This window comes from Oncorhynchus masou, chromosome 21 (assembly GCF_036934945.1).
Source record: "Oncorhynchus masou masou isolate Uvic2021 chromosome 21, UVic_Omas_1.1, whole genome shotgun sequence".
NCBI lineage: Eukaryota > Metazoa > Chordata > Actinopteri > Salmoniformes > Salmonidae > Oncorhynchus > Oncorhynchus masou.
The window spans coordinates 32,336,430-32,356,544 of record NC_088232.1 but is presented as its reverse complement, the minus strand read 5'-3'; the positions used below and the strand labels follow the sequence as shown (position 1 = coordinate 32,356,544).

Sequence of the window (20,115 nt, the reverse complement as noted above, 5' to 3'; positions counted from 1 at the left end):
TTGAACTGAATTATCCCAGTTCCTTGGAAACCAAACACTGATTGACTTTTCCTATCCTGCTCAGAAGGAAAATATTGTTGATCTAGAATTAATGGTAAAACGGTTAATTAATTATTCCAGGAATTAATCAATAAATTATCTTGAATTTTAATTAACCAAAAGTCACAACAGCGGTACAATTAATGACCCTGGCCTACTACTCACAGGGATCCTCTCAGGCTCCCTCACCATTTGCCTTCCATTCTCAACTGTCCTCACTGCCTCAACATATGACAGTTTCTGCACTGCTCTTACCCTGGAAACTTCAACCTGTCTCACTCTCACAGGACATTTCTGATCCCCAGCAACATAGCCACCCCCACAATTGAAACACCTAACTTTTTCCACCAGAATTACACATTCCTTTGTCCCATGCCCTCCTGCACACTTCTCACACCTCGGAATCTCCCTCCTACATACTGCTGCAAAATTACCATAATATTGGCACCTAAAACACCGTAGTGGGCTCCGAAACAACAGCTCTCACAGGAAAACGGATATACCCTAGTATAACGTCATCTGGCAAACACTCTGCATCAAAATTCAGAAGGACAGGGAGGGTCTCCTCAGTCTCGTACTCGCCAGTGGGTCTCGCCAGTGTCACACCGAACAGTGTGCATCCCAGACACTGGGGGTCCTCAACTTCAGTCGATCCACCTCAACACTCAACGTCACCCCAGTTATCACTCCTTTCAGCAGGGCTCTGCTCCGGAGAGCAAAGCAGGCCACATCTATCGTCCGAGTCACAAAATATGTAGCGCCCTCGCCCTCTGGGCAGCAGACTCACAAAAAAAATCAGTACTGAGTTTGGTAAACTCTGCTTGAGGACTTCTGAGACAAAACCAACTTCAACATTCAAAATATTTTACCAGCAGATGGCGCAGTGGTAGTTCCTAGAAACATTCACCAGTTTGAATGATAATGTGTCCCTTCTGTATCATTAGGTTTAAAGGCAGGTGTTAGGGGGAGTTGAGGCATGCAGTTCGAATATATTGGGTTTCATTTCAAAAGTGTCGTTGTTTTTTTCAGATGAAGTAAAAACATTTTTTTAATGGAATCCACACATCTTACCAAAAAAAACAAGACCACGTTCCCTTTAAGGGTTAAGTATTTATTGCTGCCACATAGGGGAGCTGTTGTTTAAACTGACGTCAAAGACATTACAACATTGAAGCTGTGCTGACGTGCTGTTATTTTCTAATGAGGGTGAAAAACTCTGCCCTGTTTGACAGCGAGGTAGCTAGCGGTATGCGTAGTTGTTTAGGGGGTACGCGCTAGGGCTACCTAAATGAGCACGACTCGAGAGTGTGTGTGTACTGTCAGTTAGAGTCCAATTTCGACCAGTCTAGATTGAAGAGAAGACCTCCGCGCAGTCATAACAACTTCAGCTTCAACATCCAGCGGAACGGAGAATGGACAGCTATCAGGCTAGCTAGGTGGCTATCCTTACTAGGACAACGACATTTAGGGAGGAAATGTGCTAGTTAGCTGGTAGCTATACATTTTTATTGAACTTCTGATATTTATTAGCTGTGCATTTCTGCTTCTCCTCGAGCTGTGTCATTATGCTCGCGAATGTATCCAGAAACCACCTTGTATAGCTAGCTATGTATATGATTAGTAATAATTTGGTTTATGTTGTGGCGCATCCTGTAGAAATTAGTCTATTTTCGGGAAATGCAGCTAGCCAGGGGGGGGGGGGAGACAATTTATCTCCGGGACACATTTGTTTTATCTGGTCAACATTAATGTAGGTAGCTAATAGTTATTTGACATTAAGTAAAGTTGGCTGTATAGTTAACGTGCGCTAGCACTGTCATAAACGTTACATTGTTGTTATGGCTGACTAACGTTAGTTTGCTAGCGAACTAAAGTAGTTGGAAGATTGAGGAGAATCAACCTATCTGGTTTCCTCACATAATACGAAATGCTAGCAAGCTAAGTAATTCATCCCTTCCCTCTAGGTTCGTGTGAGACGACGGTTTCCTGTTTTCCAGGTTGAATCGACAGTAACTGTTAACATCTGGATTAAGAACATACGTTAGGTGAGGTGGAGAGATGCAGACTTTTTTGAAAGGCAGGAGAGTGGGCTACTGGCTCAGCGAGAAGAAGATGAAGAAGCTGAATTTTCAGGCCTTCGCTGATTTGTGCAGGTATGTGGTGAGAACAATGCAGCTACTGGTGGTTAAATTTTCAGTCCACTGTACAGTAGTTAGTCGTGAAGGGATATAGACAGCACTATTGAAGAGATGCATTGTAGCTATTTGTTACACGTATCCAGTCTCGAAAATATTGCTAGGTAATCATATATTTAACTGTGACCAATGTCCACTCCATTTAATGACCTCAAGAACCAAGAATTGATCCATCTTTTCTTAACTGATATATTTTGGAATACACATTTTGAACATTATTTGAAGAGGCTATGACAAATTCTGTGGTCTGTAGAGAACACTTTACTTGCTTACATTGGGTAGGCTAAGCCCCAGAATCTGTGGTAGATTTCACACACATTCAAATAATGGAACCAATGTGAGCTCGTGCTCACTTTGCATCTATCATGTAACTGTTTCTGGGCCATGTTAATTTCTCAATGTCTCTGAATAGACAGCCTTTTTATATATGAAACAGAATTACAGCGATTGACATAAAAGGGTTTCCCTATTGCCTTGTCCGGCAGGGGTAGCCTGGTGGTTAGAGCGTTGGACTAGTAACCGAAAGGTTGCAAGTTCAAATCCCTGAGCTGACAAGGTACAAATCTGTCGTTCTGCCCCTGAACAGGCAGTTAACCCACTGTTCCTAGGCTGTCATTGAAAATAAGAATTTGTTCTTAACTGACTTGCCGAGTAACATAAAGGTAAAAAAAATTGTGCAAGCAGTTTCTCATTGGGCAGGTGATTTGTTGTTACTGGCAATAACCAAAATGCAAATAACTCTTTTTTTTCTTGTTCTTTCCCAGTGTAAAGTTGAAACTGATGCATTTACATTTTTGGGGCAAGTGCTTATAAAGTATTCAGACCCTTTGACTTTGTCCACATTTTGTTATGTTACAGCCTTACTCTGAAATGGATTAACTTTTTTTTATCCTCCGCAATCTACACACAATACCCCATAATGACAAAGCGAATACAGGTTTTTAGAAAAACAAAAATACCTTACTTACACAAGTATTCAGAACCTTTACTATGAGATGCAAAATTGAGATCAGGTGCATCCTGTTTCCATTGATCATCCTTGAGACATGAAAGGGAAAGGCCTGTCTAAGGTTCCACAGTTGACAGTGCATGTCAGAGCAAAAACCAAGCCATTAGGTCGAAGGAATTGTCCGCAGAGCGCAGACATTTTTTATTTAACCTTTATTTAACCAGTTAGGCCAGTTGAGAACACGTTCTCATTTACAACTGCAACCTGGCCAAGATGAAGCAAAGCAGTGCAACAAAAAACAACAGTTACACATGGGATTAACAAAAGTACAGTCAATAGCAATAGAAAAATTTATATACAGTGTGTGCAAATGGAGTAAGGAGGTAAGGCAATAAATAGGCCATAGTAGTGAAATAATTACAATTCAGCAAATTAACACGAGTGATAGATGTGCAGATTATGTGCAAGTAGAAATACTGGTGTGCAAAAAAAGTTAATTAAAACAATATGGGGATGAGGTAGGTAGCTGGATGGCCTATTTACAGATGGGCTGTGTGCAGCGATCGGTGAGCTGCTCAGATAGCTGATGCTTAAAGTTAGTGAGGGAGAGAAGTCTCCAACTTCATCTTTTTTTTTTTTTTTTTTTTTTTGCACATCGTTCCAGTCATTGGCAGCAGAGAACTGGACGGAAAGGTGGCAAAAGGGGGTCTTTGCTTTGGGGATGTGAGATATTCCTGTTGGAGCGCGTACTATGGGTGGGTGTTATGGTGACCAGTGAGCTGAGAAGGCGGCGCTTTACCTAGCAAAGACTTATAGGTGACCTGGAGCCAGTGGGTCTGGCGATGAATATGTAGTGAGGGCCAGCCGATGAGAGGATACAGGTTGCAGTGGTGGGTTTATGGGGCTTTGGTGACAAAACGGCTGGCACTGCATCCAGTTTGCTGAGTGGAGTTTTGGATGCTATTTTGTAAATGACATCGCCGAAGTCTAGGATCGGTAGGATAGTCAGTTTAATGAGGGTGTGTTTGGCAGCGTGAGTGAAGGAGGCTTTGTTGCGAAATAGGAAGCCGACTCTAGATTTTATTTTGGTTTGTAGATGCTTAATGTCTGGAAGGAGAGTTTAGTCTAACCAGACACCTAGAATATGTGGACAACTACAAATACCTAAGTCAGAACCTTCCAGAGTTTTGATGTTGGGTGGGTGGGTTCTAGCAGCAATCAGTTGAAGAACATGCATTTAGTGTTACTTGCATTTAAGAGCAGTTGGAGGCCACGGAAGGAGTGTTGTATGGCATTGAAGCTCGTCTGGAGGTTTGTTAACACAGCGTCCAAAGATGGGCCAGATGTATCCTGAATGGTGTTGTCTGCGTAGAGGTGGATCAAGGAATCGCCCGCAGCAAGAGCAACATTGAAATATCCAGAGAAAAGGGTCGGCCTGAGAGTTGAACCCTGTGATCCCCCCCCCCCCATAGAGACTGCCAGAGGCCCTCTGATTTGACATGCTGAACTGTCTGAGAAGTAGTTGGTGAACCAGGCGAGGCAGTCATTTGACAAACCAAGGGCGGCAGGGTAGCCTAGTGGTTAGTGTTGGACTAGTAACCGGAAGATTGCAAGTTCAAACCCCCGAGCTGACAAGGTACAAATCTGTCGTTCGGCCCCTGAACTTTGAAAATAAGAATTTGCTCTTAAGCAACTGACTTGCCTAGTTAAATAAAGGTAAAAAAATGAATAATAATAATTTAAAAGGCTGAGTCTGTCAATAAGAATATGGTGATTGACAAAGTCAAAAGCCTTGGCCAGGTCGAAGACGGCTGCACAGTACTGTCTTTTATTGATGGTTGTTATGATATCGTTTAGTACCTTGAGCGTGGCTGAGGTGCACCCGTGACCAGCTCGGAAACCGGATTGCACAGCGGAGAAGTTACGGTGGGAATCGAAATGGTCAGTGATCTTAACTTGGCTTTTGAAGACTTTAGAGACAGGGCAGGATGGATATAGTCTTGACCCAAACTGTTACAGACCTGTCTCCCCCTTTGAAGAGGGGGATGACCGTGGCAGCTTTCCAATCTTTGGGGATCTCAAATGATACGAGAGATTGACCAGACTAGTAATAGGGGTTGCAACAATGGTGGTGGATAATTTTAGTGTCCAGGTTGTCTAGCCCTGCTGATAGGTATGGGTCCAGGTTTTGAAGCTCTTTCACAACATCAGCTATCTGGATTAGGGTGAAGGAGAAGCTGGGGAGGCTTGGGCAAGTAGTTGCGGGTGGTGCGGAGCTGTTGGTTGGGTTAGCCATGCTTATTGAAATTTTCGATTTATCAGTGGTGACAGTGTTTCCTAGCCTCAGTGCAGTGGGCAGCTGGGAGGAGGTGCTCTAATTCTCCATGGACTTTACAGTGTCCCAGAACTTTTTGGAGTTAGAGCTGCAGGATGCAAATTTCTGTTTGCAAAAGCTAGCCTTTGCTTTCCTAACTGACTGTGTGTATTGGTTCCTGACTTCCCTGAAAAGTTGCATATCGCGGAGACTTCCATGCTAGTGCAGTACACCGCATTATGTTTTTGTGCTGGTTGAGGGCAGTCCAGTCTGGAGTGACCCAACAAGGGCTATATCTGTTTGTTATACATTTTTTGAGAGGGGCATGCTTATTTAAGATGGCGAGGAAATTACTTGAAGCATAGTTAATTAGACCTTTGATTGGTCTCCTGTGACGTGATAATTGCTCTCTGCGTGATGCTGAGTTCTGTATGTGTGGGCACTAGAGTTGTGGCACACTAGTGTGGAGGAGGCTCTCACCTTTACTGTTTGAGTCCTCATTGAGAGAAATGTATGAATTTGTCTAGTCTAATGATTTCACTGAAAAAAAGATGACCAGAGAGGTTGTGGTGAATGTCGGCCTTGTTTGTTGTGTATTTGTATTTATTATGGATCCCCAATAGCTACTGCCAAGGCAGCAGCTACTCTTCCTGGGGTCCAGCACAATTAAGCCAGTTAAAACATTTAAAAACAGCATTGCAATACATTCACAACCAATTTCACAACACATTAAGTGTGTGCCTTCAGGCCACTACTCTACTACCACACATACGTGTGTGTGTAAGATGGGGGTATGTGGGTGTGGTTTGTGGCTCCAGGTGCCTCTCTTATAACATGGGTGTGTTAGGTTTGTGAAACCTGAGCAACTGGAATTTGGAAAAGAGGCTTTACTAAAGCATCTAGTAGGTGTATGTGCAATGTGCTTGACTCTCGAGTAGAGGGAGATGGTATCTCTTACCTTACATTGTGCCTTGCTGTATCAGTCTCCAGCAGAGTGAATGGTTATATAAGGCGATGTAAAGTGGGGCAGTGATTGCATTGGATTTCCTCAGCAGAACTGACTGTAAACCCTGCCTGCTGATAGCTAAATAGTGTTGTATTTGGTATCAACAAGCAGGGATGGGACCCACAACACTCATGCAAACTGGCTTTAATCAATCCTTTCTCTCTGTTGCCTGTGTTTTAGGAGTGTCACACTCAGCCCGTGTGAAAACGCCTAAAGGGCAGACAATGTGAAATGACCAAAAACCATTCAACTAGGGCAGGTCTGTGTGTTAGGTAAGATATTTTTTCAGAGTGGATTCTCTCTGCTGATGGCAGTGGTGAGTGATTTTCACCTTGCCAAGGGAGCTGTTGACTCAAAGCAACCTGATTGAGCCAGCACAGATTATGACAATGTAATCCTCCAAATATTTTAAATCTCTTCATAACCCTCCAACCAAATGACTCCCTCTGGAGGATGGCTCGGCGTGTAGGTTATAGGGTGGTTAGGGATGGGTTTGAACAATCAAACCTTCTGTGTTTTGCTTACTCTTGGAAAATATAGTTAAGGAATAGAGATGGGCATTTTTAAATGATTTTCAGTATTCATATACTATCTTTTTTATTTTTTATTTTAAGATGGTTTAAATCTTGTTTTTAAAAAAGCCGGTGTGCTGCTCTGTCTATGGCAAGGAGATGGGGATAGAAAGTAGCCAAACTGACTCGCAAATTAGACAAACTTGTTGCTGCCATAGGTTACCTATCATACCATCTGGTAGTGCCGGTCTTGACTGCATCAAATTGTTTTAAAGAAGCTAGCTACAGTCGCAAGTTAACTAACTAGCTAGCTGAAGTAGCAAGGCTAATTTTGCTGCGCTCTCTGTCCAATATCTACATCTCCATTCATATGAAACAACCACTTACCTGTTGGTTGATCATTTAGCCAATGTAAATCTGTCATTTTAATTACATTTTGCATTGATTTAGAATTCTCCTACTTCACTTGCTACACATGGAGTGTCTGACTATAGTCACTTCTTTGACCGACATTAAGAAGCTACACATGTGAAAGGGATTTGTTTGTTTTTTTAAATGGGGGGCACTGTCATTAAACTGTTTAACATTTCAAATGTAATGGTCTATACTTGTAGGCTATGTTGCATAGATAATTTGATTACATTTTTGACTAAACCTTAAATTTTCTTTTACTATGATTGCTCTCCGAGGTAATCAAATGCTAACGTGCGTTTAGCTATTGGAATAACTGTGCCCATCCCTTTTTGAAGGGGGCGTCATTTCGCCTATTACTAAGTAGCAGGTTATTCCTTGCTGTAACATGTACTCCACTTGTCACCTATTTTACTGCACTAAGGTCAAAGGTTTGTTTGGAGTGTGCCTGTGTGCATGGTGCCATTGGCCTCACACACACACACACACACACACACCATGATTTCTACCTGTAGGTTATATTGCTGTCAATAGTCTGAAGTATCATTTCAGTTTCACAAAGAGAAAATGTGTCCACTATAGTAGGACTTCCTTTCTGATTGCATTATGTGGTCACTAGGGATGTAACAATTCACCCATAAGCATTGGTCCCTGGTTCAAATGTTTAAGATGAGTGCATCAGTCTGGGAGTCCAAACTGATCCAAATGCAACATGCATTGGTAAGAAAGCAGAATTCAAAAGTTACGAATTGCCGGCTCAGTAAAATGTTTTACTCATATAATACATTTTTATGCCTTACTCCGAAAATACCTAATCTTGTGACAATTGTCATCTCCTTCTGTGTCTAACTAAGCATGTAATTGTTTAGTCATCAGAAAGCCCGGTCTCATTGAGGCCGCTAATCACCATTAAAATCTACAGCTCTGTGGAAGATGCCATCTCTTCCGTGTTTGCGTTTGGACCTCATGCTTTCATAATGAGGAAATATCTGATCTAGACAACCGCTCCCATAGAACCAGCAGGTTTCTACATGTCCCATTCCTCTCACTGCCTTGACAGATTTCTAAGAAGCTTGAACAGCTTCTATTGAAACAAAAATACCCTCAAGCATTCTGACATGGTGCCCACTGAAAGTTCACTGTTTTTCCACATACCCTAGCTTAGTGTTCATTCTGTCCTCCATCCATATTTGTCTGCATGTTCAGATGAGTAGGACCTGCATGTCCTCACTACTTGATGACCTCTAACATTTGTTTTGATCACTGTGTTTTTATAGTACGGAAAACACTCAAACTTGAACTCAGCCACTTAAGGCCATTTCATACTGCTTTTGTCTTAGCTCCAGGCTGTCTTAGCTCCAGGCTCTTAGCCCCAGGCTCGGCTGGCCCTAGACTAAGCTTTAGCCCTGGGCTAAAGATTCACACTTGTATTCCAAAGCCCTGGGACAATGGACAAACACAACATGCAACCAACATTCTATATCTGACATGCAACCAATGTTAAAAAAAAATACATTTATTAACACACTATTAAATGTTGCTTCTAGCCTAGCATTTGACTTCCAACAGTCATGGTTTGTATAAACCTTGCTGTTTTCCTGTCGGCATCCTCGTAAACAATGTTTCACTTTTGAAATTCTATCATGCGAATGCTGTGAACGAATGAGACCTCAACTTTTCTGATTCAGGGGAATTAATGCAACACAATTACTGTCATGGATATATGCAATTAAATGTCAATAGAAATCTATGAAAACTGAGAAATTTAGTGTTTTCTACCATTCCAGCTGTGGAGTTAGTAGCTTTACTTGGCTAAGTGAAGACTTTAGCCAGCCTGCATTGCAACCATTTTTGTTTGGCCTAGCAACCAATGTTTTTGGATTAAATAGTTTAAATTACTTGTTATGCTTATTATTTTCATATGTCAGTTAAGTGAATGTGCCACTTGTGATTGGGCAGTCTACGCATTGCTCTTGACCCCGTTTCACACGTAATATTTTGGCACTGTGTTTCTGGGGCTAACCCCAAAGTCTGTGCGAACCCTGCTCTGGTGTAGCCCAGGGCTAGCTGGCCCTAAGGTTGGTGCTGGCCGACTTTAGAATATGCAAGAATGAACACTCGCTTAGCCCCGGGCTAAGATCTCCCTTAGCTCAGGGCTCTTAACCCTGAGCTAAGGTGCAGTGTGAACGGCCTTTATACTACTTCTGTTTGTTTGGGCAGACTGGGGTGGATATGAAAGACCGTCAAGTCCTTCAGTGGTCGTCGGACAGCATTGTGGTTTATTACGTTAGAGCAGCTTACACAAACGCTACTAAGGACTTCGCTCTTGTAGGTTGGTGCGTTGCCAAGCAACCCTTTTTTATATATATAACATTTATTTATTTTTACCGAAAGCTCCATCGCTGTGTCTTTGAAAAGTAAAGGCATTCCCTGGCCCTGGACTCCCAGACTAAGCATTCAGAGATGATTTAATTTAGACTTGATGGCCATTTATTTATGAATTCCTAGAACAAATTCACATTCTATTCTTGAGTGTTATGCCACTGGTTTCCATTCCTAGAATTTCATAAGATTTGTGTGTTCTGAATTTAAACACTGATGCCAAAGTCTGTTGGCACTTAAGTATATCACTGTCAATGTTTTATGCGAGACAGACTCCGGACCCTTGATGTGGTGAGGTGCATGCGCTATCTTGGTTTCTTTGCCAACCATCTCACTGCCCTTCAAAACAGCCATAACATTTTGTAATGGTGTGAGATTCCCCTTATGATTGGTAGCCATTTTGGTTCACCACTACAGAGAGCTTGAAAATACACTGGAGAATTGTAGTCAATTTTGTTTTAATGTCTGCAGATTTGTCAGGGTAATCTGTTGGAGTTAAGGCATTGCTGTGTCTCTTCCCCCAACCTCTACATTTTCAGGATATTAGAATGAATGAATGATTGTACACATTCTGATTTGTTCTTTTTCTTATCTGCCTTTCAGGAAAAGAGGAATAGAAGTGGTCCAGGTAAGTTCAATAAGACATTAACTCAATTACCCAAACACATTAATTTGTGCCCTTTTTAAAATTGAGATTAAAAGATAAATTGGGGAATATCCTGCTCACACAAGCACTGTTCATACCCCTGTTGTTGGTGGAGAGAATTTTGCAGGTCTGAAGATTATTTCCTGCAGTACTTCAGATGTTGTCATGGGTTGCAAAGAACATGCATCATTGGTTTCAACACACTTGAAAAGTTTAGCAGTTATCCAGAAAATAATGCAGATGAATAGCCTATCCCTAGTTCTAATCCCTATGAACTTTGATCTATGTTTGAACACACTGTTGATTCTAGTTTGTTCCTGTTGCCTGACCGAGATCTGGTGTTTGTGCCCACTATGTCCATGCTTTAAAATTGAATATTGTATTGAGCAACACCTGTCTAAAGCTGCTGAAATCCAGAGATTTTGTACATGTTACCTGGGTTTGTACATTGAGGCAGAGCGTGCATGGTTCATATCCCGGGTGGATGGGGAGAAAGGAAATACTGGAGGAAGAATGATTGATGAGCACCGTTAGCCCCATCCCCTTCGTCCACTCATCCATCCAGTAGCCTGGCCTGTCAGTGTGGACGTTTCGGCTTCTTTAGGATATGACACAGCCCTTCATGTCTCCCTACTCCCAGATATTTCCCAGATATTCTACTGTAAACGGCCGGTGGTGGAAACAGTGTGCATGTTTCCACCGTCTCCTCATAGATGCCTCATGTAGATGCTCCCCAGGCCCTTGTTCTGTATGTCTGTGAGGAGGCAAGAGTAACATGAGCACCACCAATAATGGGCTTCCTGCTTGGGGCATTACTTCTCAGGTCATTTCAACAACCAAATGTGTGTTCACATCCGGGAAGATGTTATCTTTTGTCTTTCATTGAAACACTAGTGACCGTTTGTCATGTGCAGGTTGTGTAGGATGAGTGACTGTGTCCCAGGGCTCTGAATAGCTCTCTGCAATCTGTTAGTTAACTGAAAAATCTTCAGGAGGAAATCGAGAGCCATTCATTTCCCTGCCTCTCGTTTTTGTGGTGTATTTCACTTTTTAGTGAGTCTTATGTTCTTTCTCCTTTTTTTTCTGGAGATATCTCCAGCACACCCAGACAGAAAGACGTACAGGGAATGGTCCCAAAGTAAACAGTGCTTTGTTCTCAGAGCGCTCTCATCTCTCCCAAAAGGCCAGCAGTTCCTTACAGCCCAGACCCTGTGGCACCCCCACCCCTCTCCTCCACACACACAGGTCTACAACAACCAGGGCTATCTCTGGCCTCTCCCATGCTCAGACTTTTAGCTGTGCTGTCAATGCCAATTGGGAGAGCACAATGTAAACACACCTGCAAGTTTTTATTTTATGTTTGTCTGTGGGCTGCCTGGAAGGTGAGGGCTGTGCCAGTCAGGTTTTCTTGTGGCACGACCTCCTCGCATGGGAGACGATGGTATCCATTGATATGCTCTGGCGTTGTTACGTTGTACATGTATAAAGCTGTCACCCCCTATTATAAGGAGGGACTGAGATGCTCTGTTGGGAGGCAGGGAGAGTGGGGCACAGAGGGTCATAGAGGTTCCCAAACAGTCTTTTCACATTGTTTACAGGATAAAGAACACATTTCACATAAATTTAGCTAAATCCCCTGTTTTATGTGCTGTTTAATACCGACTTCTGATCCTGATATTTGCAAACATTTTAGGGACAGTTCGATGCAATTAACCCTTTCAACTGAAATGTGACACTAGCCTGAGCCAGTGAAACATGACAATGCTCTCTTACAGGTCTGTGCTTCCTAGAGGAATCGGTCACAATAGCGAGCCAGTCTGGTTGTGATATGCCTATGTTTTGATTGGGATGTTGTCTTCTACACTATTAGAAGGGGTGTGTGTGACTGTACAAGGAGAACTCTTTTACTATGTCGGTCTGAATGTGTGGTGAATCTCTGAGGCTGTTGTTTGATCAAGGTTAAAACCCACTCCACCACACACCCCCTGTTCCAGATAGGCTTCAGGCTCGCAGCCTTCACTTATGTCCTTGTAGTCTTCAAGCTGATCCTGTTGATAACGTCCAAGTCTCTCTCTGGTGGAAAACAAGGTCAATAATGGCAACCAAAATAATCATGTTCTAAACTCGATCATTCCTTGCATAACTTCCCAAATGTTTTACTTTCCTTTGAACAGGGCTTTTTGGATCACTTTGATGCAGTCTGGGTAATTTTTTTTATTTTCTGTTAATACCTAATTCATGGGACTTACCTCACTGATTTTAAATGCGGACAAAAAATGGCCGTAAGAACGTTGTTGTATTTTAAAGCAAAGGGAATGAGTCTTTTTGCTAAGAACCTTTCTGGGGCCATGATGGACCGTTTCCGCCTTAGGGCCATTAATCTCTATCACTCATTTACTGGAGCAGAGCTTGCAATAAAGTAACATTAATGTCCCTCTTGAAAATCGAAGTTTACTAATGTCAATGACAGATGTAGCACTATAGAGCATGGCAGCAGTTGTGACATCATGCTCTGTGACCAGACCTAAATCGGTCGGCCCTAAGGGAGCTCATTTCATATTTCTAGTGTGGGAAAAACTTTAGGCTGTCTGGGGGGAGAGAGGAAGAGTCAAAGGAACTTTTTGTTCCACCTCAATCTTCATCCTTTTCATGTATCCACAATCTGTCTGTCCTTACACACTCCCTGTTGTGGTACTCCCTCCATTCATGCTGATCCTCCTCAAAGCGATTTCCACAACCTCATCAATATTGACACGTTTGCCCTGAGCTTATGAGCGAGCGGCCGTCTCCTAGAGATCCATACATTAGTCTGTCCTTATTATTCAGAGCTGATCAAATGAACCCACTAGACTTGGGACACCGATGTTCTCTGCCAGAACTGATCAAGGAAAATGGCCATTGCTGTCCAGGAAAAATATAATTAAATGTATCATGTGCTGAGTGCTAGGGAATTTCAAGTTCATTTCCTGGTTGCTACTGGATCTCTCCTGCATCTTTTTAAAAAATTGTGGCCCATTGAGAATACTCACTCCAAGAAGCATTACGTAGCTGACTGCTATTCTAGTCCATTGGGAGTAGCTACTAGCCATAGGAATCCGACATCCTAGTTTTATTTATTTCATTTTACTAAGGAAGTCAGTTAAGAAGAAATTCTATTTTCAATGACTGCCTAGGAACAGTGGGTTAACTGCCTGTTAAGGGGCAGAACGACAGATTTGTACCTTGTCAGCTCGGGGATTTGAACTCGCAACCTTTCGGTTACTAGTCCAACGCTCTAACCACTAGGCTACCCTGCCGCCCCTAGTGGGGGTGATCTTTTGGATTTCATTTTGCAGCTTAATTCAGGGACTCCTGACTGAGGCGATTAAGTGACTGCCGACTTGACTCAACCAGTTTGATACCCATTGCAGTGATTGAACAATACCTGTGGGGGGTTATTTGGAATACTGAGTCAGCGGGATTTTATTGATTTATATTGTATCTTCAGCCCACCCATTGGGTGTTTACTAGTGCTGAACGACTTAACCAATGTATTAAAAATGGTGTGTGGGGGGGGGGGGGGGGGGTGTAGGTAGGTTATTAAACAACTGATTGACCAACGTCTGTTCAATTACTTGCATTCCATTTACTTCTGCTTTTTTTGTGAGCCTAATGTGCCGTTTCCCTAGCGAGAAATCAAATAATTCACGAGCAAGTAAGTCAAGAACTATATGGGAAAGGGGGATACCTAGTTGTCCAACAATGTATTCAACTGAAATGTGTCTTCCGCCTTTAACCCAAATCCCTCTGAATCAGAGGTGCGGGGGCCTGAAGGGAGTTGTAGTTTTCATTAAGAAGATATTCTACCTACACTGAACAAAAATGTAAAGTGTTGGTGTCATGAGTTGAAATAAAACATCAATGTTCCATATGCATAAAAAGGTTATTTCTCTCAAATTTGGTTACATCCTTGTTAGTGAGCATTTCTCCTTTGCCATTACAATCCATCCACCTGACAGGTGTCGCATATCATGAAGCTGATTAAACAGCACGATCATTACACATGTGAACCTTGTGCTATAGACAAAAGGCCACTTTAAAATGTACAGTTTTGACAACACAATGTTTCAAATGTCTCAAGTTTTTAGGGAGTGTGCAATTGGAATGGTGACTGCAGGAATGTCCACCAAAGCTTTTGCCAGAGAATTTAATGTTAATTTCTCTGGACGGTATGTCCAACTGGACCCAACCGCAGATCACGTGTTACCATGCCAGCCCAGGACCTCCACATATGGCTTCTTCACCTGCAGGATGGTCTGTGGGGATAAATCATTCTAACTGGCTGGGCCTGGCTCCCCAGTGGGTGGGCCTATGTCCACCATGGCTGCACCACAGCCCAGTCATGTGAAATCCATAGATTAGGAACTCAGGATTTTCTTTAAATTTCCTTATGAACTGTAACTCGGTTACATTTTTGAAGTAGTTGTAAGTTGTGTTTTCATATTTTTTTGTTCTGTTTAGTTTATCAAAGAAACATGGAAATTAAGACTTTTACGCCTATGTTAGGTTAAATACACACAGACGACATAGGCCACTGCATGATAGAGGAATGCAGACAACCCAATGACGAGCGCGAGTGAAAGTATGCATTATCTTTAAAGAACTAGAAAATTGATTGCTGCAGTTCTGTCTGAGAGTGTATTTGGACCCCTTTTTCCAAATTTTGTTACGTTACAGCCTTGTTCTAAAATGGATTGTTTTCCCTTGTTTGTTTACCATGATTCCACATGTTTTGATGTATTCACTATTATTCTGCAATGTAGAAAATAGTTTTAAAAATAAAGAGAACCCTGGAATGAGTATTTGTCAACTTTTGACTGGTAGTGAATAAATTTGCAAAAATGTCAACTTGTTTGTCATTATGGGGAGGATTTTTTTATTTATTAATCCATTTTTAGAATAAGGGTGTAATGTGGAAAACGTCAAAGGGTCTAAATACTTTCCGAATGCACTGTACGTAGGCTATTCTAGCTAAATAGTATGACTAGAGACCGTTCCGTATGGGGAGAACAGAGAATGTTAGATGATTTGCTGCCTGGCTGTTACTGCCTCAAATTCTTTATTTGATCAAGTAATTAAATGAAAGCAAGTAATACATACAACTGAAATATATATTTTTTTTTATGTGGACCTGACAGACAAAGGAATATTTTGAACGTTCACTATTTTAGGCTGGCATTTTCATTAAAACACTAATTTTAATGTCATTATTTCATAATGCATTTTCATGTAAAAAAATATATATTTTGAAAGTGACTCTACCTCAAAGCCAAGATAAAGAATGCATAATGAGTAAGTCTGCAGCTCTCGTCAATATTGTATGAGCACAGAACATTAAGTATTACATCACTTCAGGGAAGATCATTCTGTGTTCCTCCCCCCCAGTCCTAGCCCTCTGTAGCATGATCTTGGGAGTGCTAAAATGTTAGTTTTTTTCCTGGATGTTATGTATCTATATCTGTGACAGAGATGCTCATCTCTCGGATCTCTAGAGCATGGTATCACCCCAGCCATCTGGAGTTGGTATGATGGAATTGGCGTGAGAGGAGGCTGGGAGCAGCAGGCCTTCAGTAATGAAGCCTCAGATGAGAGAGTAGCTCAGCAGTAGCGTCCTCCATTCTTTCTCTCCCAGGCTTTCAGAGTCACTAGAGCATAGGCTCAGCAGCTGTCATCTTCGCCATGGAGATCATATCCTCTCATCTTCTCAGTGATCTCAAACCTACAGTGAAGAGAAATGAGTAGTGGACTCGAAGCAGTGCGGCTAGCCTGGTGGGGTGCCTCCACACTCCCAGTGAGGAGGGAGAAGGACACTGCCCTATGTACTCCAGGGAGATTTAGGAACCTGGCGCTACGTAGCTTCATTGGCGCTACGTAGCTCCCTTAATCTCCCTTAATCTCATGAAAGCTCAACATTCTGCCCTTGAACGGTTCTCTATTGTGGGTATTTTCTGTGATGTCTGTCACAGACATGGCCTGTACTCCTGTCCCTGGGGGGCTCCAAAAGACGTCAGATGCCATTTTCTGATTTGTGTTTAGCATAACATCAGTGGCTTCGCACTGAGTTCTGTGGTTACTCTGGAGCAAGATCATGCTACAGCCATGACGTGAGTAGCTGCATGGGACAGACCTGTTCTTTCCGGCAGTGGTGGAAAAAGTACTCAATTGTCATTTGAGTAAAGATAAAGATGCCTTCACAGAAAATGACTCAAGTGAAAGTCACCCAGTAAAATACTACTTGACAAAAAGTCTAAAAGTATTTGGTTTTAAATGGAATTGCTAAAATGTACTTAAGTATCAAAGGTAAAAGTATAAACCATTTTAAATGTATATTAAGCAAACCAGATGGCACACTTTATTTTTTTTATTGATGGATTGCCAGGGGAACACTCCAACACTCAGACATAATTTACAAACTAAGCATGTGTGTTTAGTGAGTCTGCCAGATCAAAGGCAGTAGGGATGACCAGGGATGTTCTCTTGATAAGTGTGTGAATTGGACCATTTTCCTGTCAATGTGGTGAGTACTTTTGGGTGTCAGGGAAAATGTATGGAGTAAAAAGTACGTTATTTTCTTTAGGAATCTAGTGAAGTGAAGGTTTGCAGAAATATAAATGGTAAAGTACAGACTCCTATAAATGACATACAGTGGGGCAAAAAAGTATTTAGTCAGCCACCAATTGTGCAAGTTCTTTCACTTAAAAAGATGAGAGGCCTGTAATTTTCATCATAGGTACACTTCAACTATGACAGACAAATTGAGGGGCAAAAAATCCAGAAAATCACATTGTAGGATTTTTAATGAATTTATTTATTAATTATGGTGGAAAATAAGTATTTGGTCAATAACAAAAGTTTCTCAGTACTTTGTTATATACCCATTGTTGACAATGACAGAGGTGAAACGTTTTCTGTAAGTCTTCACAAGGTTTTCACACACTGTTGCTGGTATTTTGGCCCATTCCTCCATGCAGATCTCCTCTAGAGCAGTAATGTTTTGGGGCTGTTGCTGGGCAGCACGGACTTTCAACTCCCTCCAAAGATTTTCTATGGTGTTGAGATCTGGAGACTGGCTAGGCCACTCCAGGACCTTGAAATGCTTCTTACGAAGCCACTCCTTCGTTGCCCGGGCGGTGTGTTTGGGATCATTGTCATGCTGAAAGACCCCGCCATGTTTCATCTTCAATGCCCTTGCTGATGGAAGGAGGTTTTCACTCAAAATCTCACGATACATGGCCCCCTTTCATTCTTTCCTTTACACGGATCATTCGTCCTGGTCCCTTTGCAGAAAAACAGCCCCAAAGCATGATGTTTCCACCCCCATGCTTCACAGTAGGTATGGTGTTCTTTGGATGCAACGCAACATTCTTTGTCCTCCAAACACAATGAGTTGAGTTTTTACCAAAAAGTTATATTTTGGTTTCATCTGACCATATGACATTCTCCCAATCTTCTTCTGGATCATCCAAATGCTCTCTAGCAAACTTCAGATGGGCCTGGACATGTACTGGCTTAAGCAGGGGGACACGTCTGGCACTGCAGGATTTGAGTCCCTGGCGGCGTAGTGTGTTACTGATGGTAGGCTTTGTTACTTTGGTCCCAGCTCTCTGCAGGTCATTCACTAGGTCCCCCCGTGTGGTTCTGGGATTTTTGCTCACCGTTCTTGTGATCATTATGACCCCACGGGGTGAGATCTTGCGGGGAGCCCCAGATCGAGGGAGATTATCAGTTGTCTTGTATGTCTACCATTTCCTAATAATTGCTCCCACAGTTGATTTCTTCAAACCAAGCTGTTTACCTATTGCAGATTGTCTTCCCAGCCTGGCGCAGGTCTACAATTTTGCTTCTGGTGTCCTTTGACAGCAATGTGGTCTTGGCCATAGTGGAGTTTGGAGTGTGACTGTTTGAGGTTGTGGACAGGTGTCTTTTATACTGATAACAAGTTCAAACAGGGGCCATTAATATAGGTAACGAGTGGAGGACAGAGGAGCCTCTTACAGGTCTGTGAGAGCCAGAAATCTTGCTTGTTTGTAGGTGCCCAAATACTTATTTTCCACCATAATTTGCAAATTCATTAAAAATCCTACTGTGATTTTCTGTATTTTTTTTCTCATTTTGTCTGTCATAGTTGAAGTGTACCTATGATGAAAATGACAGGCCTCTCATATTTTTAAGTGGGAGAACTTGCACAATTGGTGGCTGACTAAATACTTTTTTGCCCCACTGTAAGTAGTACTTTTACTTAAGTACTTTACACTACTGCTTTCCGGTATATGGTGTGAAGTCCTGTGTGTGTGAGGTGGGGGCAGGCTGTTGACAGGACCTCTCTGTTGTGGATTTAGGAGATTAGAAACTGCGCCTCAGTGGTGCACAGCCAAATCCCCTCTGCCTGCTCTCCAACCCATACCAAAGAGACGGCGAGCAAGAGAAGGAGACTGGTTGGAGGGCGAGCCCTGGAAGCAGTGGTGTAGCGTGTCCTCTCTAGCTACCTCTGTCTCAGTACTGACTAAAATGTCCCTGTGTGCTTCTACTCCTTTAGTGTTGTGTGCCCTGTCTTTTTAATGGTTTGTTGCAGTATAGTGTATATACAGTGCCTATATATTAGAGGTCGACCGATTTTATAATTTTTCAACGCCGATGCCGATTTTTATTGGAGGACCATAAAAGCCGATGCCGATTTATCAGAATTTTTTACAACTTTATTTATTTGTAATAATGACTTACAACTATACTGAATGAACACTTTTAACTTAATATAATACATCAATACAATCAATTTAGCCTCAAGTAAATAAGAAACATGTTCAATTTGGTTTAAATAATGCAAAAACAAAGTGTTGGAGAAGAAAGTAAAAGTGCAATATGTTCCATGTAAAATATGTGCCATGTAAGAAAGAAAGCTAACGTTTCAGTTCCTTGCTCAGAACATGACAACACATGGAAGGTGGTGGTTCCTTTTAACATGAGTCTTCAATATTCCCAGGTAAGAAGTTTTAGGTTGTAGTTATTATAGAAATTATAGGACTATTTCTCTCTATACCATTTGTATTTCATTAACCTTTTGACTATTGGATGTTCTTATAGGCCCTTTATTGCCAGTGTAACAGTATAGCTTCCGTCCCTCTCCTCGCTCCTCCCTGGGCACGAACCCGCAACAAAATGACAATTAGTGCTTGCTGACTAGCTAGCCATTTCACTTCAGTTACACGAGCCTCATCTCGGGAGTTGATAGGCTTGAAGTCATAAACGGCGCAATGCTTGACGCACAACGAAGAGCTCCTGGCAAAATGCACGAAAGTGCTTATTGAATGAATGTTGACGCGCCTGCTTCTGCCTACCACCGCTCAGTCAGATACTTGTATGCTCAGTCAGATTATATGCAACGCAGGACACGCTAGATAATATCAAGTAATATCATCAACCATGTGTAGTTAACTAGTGATTATGATTGATTGTTTTTTTATAAGATAAATGTAATGCTAGCTAGCAACTTACTTTGGCTTACTGCATTCGCGTAACAGTCGAGTGCAACGAGAGAGGCAGGTCGTTATCGCGTTGGACTAGTTAACTGTAATTGCAAGTTTGGATCCCCCGAGCTGACAAGGTGAAAGTCTGTGACAAGGTG

General features: G+C 42.1%; 1 protein-coding gene across 3 annotated transcripts in view; it reads left to right on the top strand.

Annotated features, from left to right (window-relative positions):
• The first annotated feature begins 1,206 nt into the window (after positions 1 to 1,206).
• LOC135508164 (inositol-tetrakisphosphate 1-kinase-like) overlaps positions 1,207 to 20,115 on the top strand; it is a 41,352-nt gene continuing 22,443 nt past the window's right edge. For 2 of the 3 annotated variants that reach the window (XR_010450764.1, XM_064928179.1), the window contains exons 1-3: positions 1,207 to 1,530; positions 2,004 to 2,192; positions 10,412 to 10,436. Coding sequence is in view for 2 of the 3 variants with exons in the window: in XM_064928179.1 (XP_064784251.1) it covers positions 2,098 to 2,192; positions 10,412 to 10,436 (120 nt within the window). In the remaining variant the exon portion in view is untranslated. The remainder of the gene's footprint in view (positions 1,531 to 2,003; positions 2,193 to 10,411; positions 10,437 to 20,115) is intronic. The other variant, XM_064928180.1, reaches the window with a different exon arrangement.